This window comes from Haliotis rufescens, unplaced genomic scaffold (assembly GCF_023055435.1).
Source record: "Haliotis rufescens isolate VD_foot unplaced genomic scaffold, xgHalRufe1.0.p SCAF_17, whole genome shotgun sequence".
NCBI lineage: Eukaryota > Metazoa > Mollusca > Gastropoda > Lepetellida > Haliotidae > Haliotis > Haliotis rufescens.
Window position 1 is genome coordinate 13,726,775 of NW_025963857.1, and position 5,470 is coordinate 13,732,244.

Consider the following 5,470-nt stretch of genomic DNA (forward strand, 5'->3'; position numbering starts at 1 on the left):
TATGTTAAGTGACTTACTTATGAAAATTCGCTAAAGGCCTATGTGACATGTGTTGCAAGGATATTTTAAGATGAAATATCCTCAAGAAAGAAATTTCTCACACTTTCTGCTGCAAGACAGGTCGCGTTCATCATACCACGGACTTGTATTTTTTATAGGTCCGTGATCATACTGATGTTACCAAGGCAAGTGTGTCCACGAGTCTATATCAAAGTCACAGACTAATAAGATAATCAACATAATTTGTGAAACGAGTCTTATCGATATATCGTCGGGTCTTAGGTTTTCGGACATCATACGTTTTCGGACGGCCATGGTTATCGCGATTACTCGCGCTATAACGGGGGGTGTAGCATCACACAGACATCGTAAATATTCAGATGATGGCTTGTTTTTAAGAGAAAGTTGTCTTTTATAAGTGAATGAAATGTTTTACAGTTGTTCTTGTGATCAGAGAGAAAACTATGAATGCTTCTAAGCGTCCGAAAAGCCATAACACGGGGATATGTGAACTGTACCTTGAATTTGCTAACACAATGCACCGATGTGTCTATGGATCGTTTCATCTTTAATTTAATTATAAATGAAGGACTCGGGACTGTGAAGTTTTATTTTTCAGGTGGAAAGTCTGGACATGCGTCTCTGTCAAACAAATGCACTGGAGACAATCTTTCGACAAGCCGTGTAAATCTTTGCATGCTTGATTTATGAAAGTGACACTTCAACCTACAGTACATATCTGTCTAAAGGGTCTTCCTCACCACAAGTGAAGTGAATGTTGTTTAATGCAAACATCAGTAATATTCAAGCAAAACCACAGAAGCCTTCAAATAATCGAGTCTCGAACAATAGTTAATAACATGAACAACACATCACGATGTCGGAGAAATAACAGAAAATATAATCCCCTTGTGCGACTAAAGTAGGTCTATTTGGATGACAGAATACATTCTTTACCAACTCGTGTTATTCGGGAGAAAGTCTTTTTGCAAGTTACGGAAAGGGGCGAGTGGTGACGAATGGACAGAAAAAACAATGTATGAAAGAATTTATAAACGTCACTTCCGTACAGTGACGTCACATTGTTTATGACGTAGTGTTGATTGTCATGACGTCATTTTTTAATCTACAATAACTGAAGTTTAGAGCGGAAAAAACTTGATGGTAAGATTAATAGTTTTCATTGAGACTTGAAGTTATAGCTTAACCAATGTATGAGTTATGTCCTTACCGCCAAATACAGTTTATGTCCAAACTGTATTTTTCTAAAAAATTATGTCCTTATTCTCTTTGAACATTGACACCGCACTGACCCAAAACACTAAACCTTTCGTAGATATAGCAATGTTTGTCGGCCATATTTATCGTGATTGTGCGCGCTATAACGAGGGGTGTGGCATGACACATACATTGTAAATGCTCAGATGACGGCTTGTTTTTAAGATAAAGTTGTCTTTATAAGTGAATGGGATGTTTTGCATTTGTTCATTTGATAAGCGAGAAAACTACGAATGTTTCTAAAAGCGTCCGAAAACCCATAACACGGGGAAAGTATTAATTACCATATGATCGTTTCTTTAATCATTTTATATTTCAGGTAAAATTGATTGAACTGTGAATTAAACAAGTTTATGAAATAAACTGTCAATTGTGATTAGAATGACGTATTTCTCGTTAACAAATTAATGCGTAAAAGTAAGAAATAAAACCCTCCTTTTATTTAGAAACACCACCATTGAATAGATACCAACAATCTCATCGTTAGCAATCTCATTGTGTCAGACCAACCTTAGATTCAAACCTTAACTCTCGTCCATCTCAGACTGTGGTGTCTTGGTTCAAGGGACTGTCAAATAGCGCGACACTGGGGTTAAAATTACGATCAACATAAGTAACGTTGCTTTGTAAAATGGGGCCCAGACTGCTTGGACCGTACGCACGCAGACTTCATTAACCCAGGGAAGGAGAGACACTGAAACCAAATAAGCCCAAAATTACTCCCAAAACAGTGTCACCTCATTTAATGCAGAGAACGCCTAAATGATAAATCAAGAAATTGCCGAGTAATAAATAAAGCAATTTTCATAATACCGTGGAGGTGATTTGTTGGTGTTACTACATGTATGTGGTTGCTGTTGCTGTGCTGATGGCATGTTGTTGTTGCTGTGTTGCAGACCCGTTATTGATGCCGGGTTTAGAAGGGACCGGGTACGTGCCGTATGTACCAGACGAGGTCCCCATCTCGGGAGAGTACTCCTACATCGTGGGGGGTACAGAGATGGTGAAGTCACCTAATAAGAAGGGGGAGGTGTCAAGAATGTCCGAAATCATGATATCCCTTGGGGGTAAGTGTGTCACCCAGTGTATCCGTAAATACGACTTGTTTTAGGTAAGAGCAGTCACTAAACACGAAAATCAACAAACAGAGGGTGGGTGAGAAGGCGCGACTTATTCAATATTGCCAGAATGACGCAGTCAGTGGGCTTTTAACGTTCCTTTGATCTCTATAACATATAAGGGTCGCTTGAAGACATCGAACAAGTTATGCATTTAATTTTCGCAAACTGTTTGTTTGTCGTATTACATCCCACTCGGCTATATGACGGCGGTCTGTAAATCTGGACCAGAAAATAAACCTCATGAGACTGGATCCACGCAATTTGGATAGTCGCCCCTTACGACAAACTTAATCTGATGGGAACCTTGGTTCTTACCTGGAATCCCCATAAGGTGAAAAGGAGTCGTCGCGTTCAAGATTATTGCATTTATGTAGACCTGTGCGTGCGTGCGTGCGTCAAGCGTGCGTGTGTGTGTGTGCTCGCGGATTCTTGTACTGATCCGGACTGATGCCGGTTATATATTTTGCTAGGTCACTGAGATACAAGGATATCCCGCTCAAACAGTATACTGACTCCGAACCGACCAAATCTAAAGAGCTTAATTTATGTCATATGCCAGGCACGGTAACAACAAGTGTCTTTTAGCGTAATCTTTTGGTATGAGGCCAGGGGATCGAACCACCGAACCTGCGCTCCTCCGGGCAGACGCTCTGTCAAAATACCACGGAGGCGGACCCCAGGTTTGAAATCAAAGAAACAACCGTTCAGTGTTCTATCTGGAAATGTGCATAGAAATGGATAATGATGGCACCCCCATCCACTAGACTCGCTGACTTGGTTGATGCATGTCATTGTTTCCTAATTTGCGTGGATCGATGCTCGGGATATCAATCACTGGATTGGCTGGTCCAGACTCGATTATTTACAGACCGCCGTAATATAGCTGGAATACTGCTGAGTGCGGCGTTAAACAACAAACAAACTAGACCCTGGAGGCGGTTATATGACATTGTTTATTATACTCGTCTGGCGCCTAGGGTGAATAAAGATAGTCGAGGTTTCCTTGTGGACCAGTGAGTTGGCGTTACGGCTTTTGCCTTCGTTTGCTTAAAGTGTAGGATTTTATTAGCGCTTCCGATGCAACTTATTCCGCACCTAGGCTTCAGTTATGCTGACACGGAGTTTTCCATTGTCTAGGCTCCCAGTCGTCGTCGATGTCGATGCTGGATATTGAACGACGTAACGCTGCCTCTGCAATCCGTGTCGCCAATCGGCCATCGGTATGGGACATGGTTGGCAACACCCTGGTGCAATGTTTACGTGCTGTGGTTGGTGACAACAATAACCACAGCAGAACCTATCGTTACCAGGACGAGTAGGCCGTGTCACAGAATAGTCCGTGGGATGCTGATTATAGTGCTGCAGCACTGTTTGTTTATTTGCATGAAATAAGAAGAAAATAAAGTTTAGTAATACTACGATTGTGCTCCTTTGAAATTGAGGCGGTAGGGTAGCCTTGTGGGTGAAGCGTTCGCTCGCCCTTCCGATGACCCGGCTTCGATTCCCCACATGGGTACAATGTGTGAAGCCCATTTCTGGTGTTCCCTGTCGTGATATTGCAGAAATATTGCTAAGAAACGGTGTAAAACTTTACTCTCACACAGAAGCAAACAAGTGAATTAATTTCTCATTATCTCTTGTGCGATGTCCATTATACTCTAAGACAGTAGTGTAGTTTTATATCTCGGAGATAGAATGGTATTCCATTTTTAACCGAAACATCTGCCAGAGATCAGGACACGCGAATGTTAAGTGTCTTTCTATGTACAGAGTCGTGCCCCTTTAGCTTACTTGAACCGCTGGACGTGGCTTCGAATCCTACAGGTGTTCGTGGGTTTCAGCGAACTTGTAATCATAAATGACCTGTGTCACTTTTGGCTTTATCCGACTAAACTAACAAACTGCCGTAATATATCTACGTAGGTTGACCTCAACTCATACAATAACGCTCTTGAGTGCATATCAGGATTCAAAGAGACTCTAGACGCGAAAAACGAACAGAAAGGGCGGTCCCGAATGGAAAATAATAAAGGCCGCGCTATATATGTTGGATATATTAATGTACACCATGTCGTTTCTACGCCTACAGATGAATACTTGTGTTCTGTGCTGTTTTTTGTAAGATTGAAATTACCGAATCGAAGTTGGAAAGAAATAAAACGTAAAAAAATGTCTGACATACGTTAGGTTCAATAACCTAAATTGTTCATTTGGAAGATCGGAATAAAAGGTCTGATTCTAATGAGAGTGTATAAAATAGCTTGGTCGTCAGAAAGACATCACCTGTAATAATACCTACAGGGCCCAGTTGCACAAAGCTATCTAACTGCTAGGATCGTTTTGTGCGTGTGCACCCTGATTCGATGTCATGTTCGTACTCCCCATGTCATTAAACATGTTTTTGTTACCGGAAGGGTGTCATCCTCGCGTTAATAGCTATATGGCATTAATATATACTCACTCTGGTTAACCCCTCTGCTCGCACCATCTGTCATTGTTGTACGTCGTGTGTACCACGACAAAGTAAATGAGAAATTAGCTGCAAAAATATTACAAAAACACGAGACACGTTATGGCTGCATGTTGATGAACAAAGGTAGTCGTCACCACTCCATTCTTTCCGTAAACTGTATATAAGAAGACTCGGTCCCGAATTGATGCTTGTTCGACATCGTCACTACTCGCAACAATTCGACATGTTCTGGAAGGACATTTGTTGGTCAAGAATGGATAGATTTCGTGAGATTCCATACCAACCGAGGACTAAGAAAATATTCTTGTAATTCATATAAACGCAGCAAAGTGGTTAACTTCATTCTTGCCCGCGTGAATCAGCTGTCATGCTTTTCGGCATAATTAAATTATCCACAAAGATAACAAAGTAATGGGAGACGTTATAGAAGCATGTTGAACGATGAAATTCCTACAATCGTCACCACTCGGTACATCGTAAGGAGACTCGTCCCCCTCTTGATGGATGTTCACTTGTAACCACTCGCAATCCCTCGGCTTGTTCCGGAATGACGAGTTGGTAACGAGTCGATACATGTCAAATGCGAAAACACGACAAG

At 41.4% G+C, this 5,470-nt stretch overlaps 1 protein-coding gene across 1 annotated transcript; it reads left to right on the forward strand.

Annotated features, from left to right (window-relative positions):
- The first annotated feature begins 1,064 nt into the window (after positions 1–1,064).
- On the forward strand, positions 1,065–3,817 carry LOC124140844. Its single transcript, XM_046508631.1, has 3 exons — positions 1,065–1,164; positions 2,175–2,345; positions 3,537–3,817. Exons 2-3 carry the CDS (start codon positions 2,186–2,188, stop codon positions 3,716–3,718), a joined length of 342 nt encoding a protein of 113 aa, XP_046364587.1. The 5' UTR covers positions 1,065–1,164; positions 2,175–2,185; the 3' UTR covers positions 3,719–3,817.
- The last annotated feature ends 1,653 nt before the right edge of the window (positions 3,818–5,470 follow it).

Coding starts and splice junctions, on each gene's coding strand:
- LOC124140844 (XM_046508631.1), top strand. CDS start 2,186: ATGCCGGGTTTAGAAGGGACCGGGTACGTGCCGTATGTACCAGACGAG. Junction 2,346..3,536: donor AATCATGATATCCCTTGGGG/GTAAGTGTGTCA, acceptor TCCATTGTCTAG/GCTCCCAGTCGTCGTCGATG.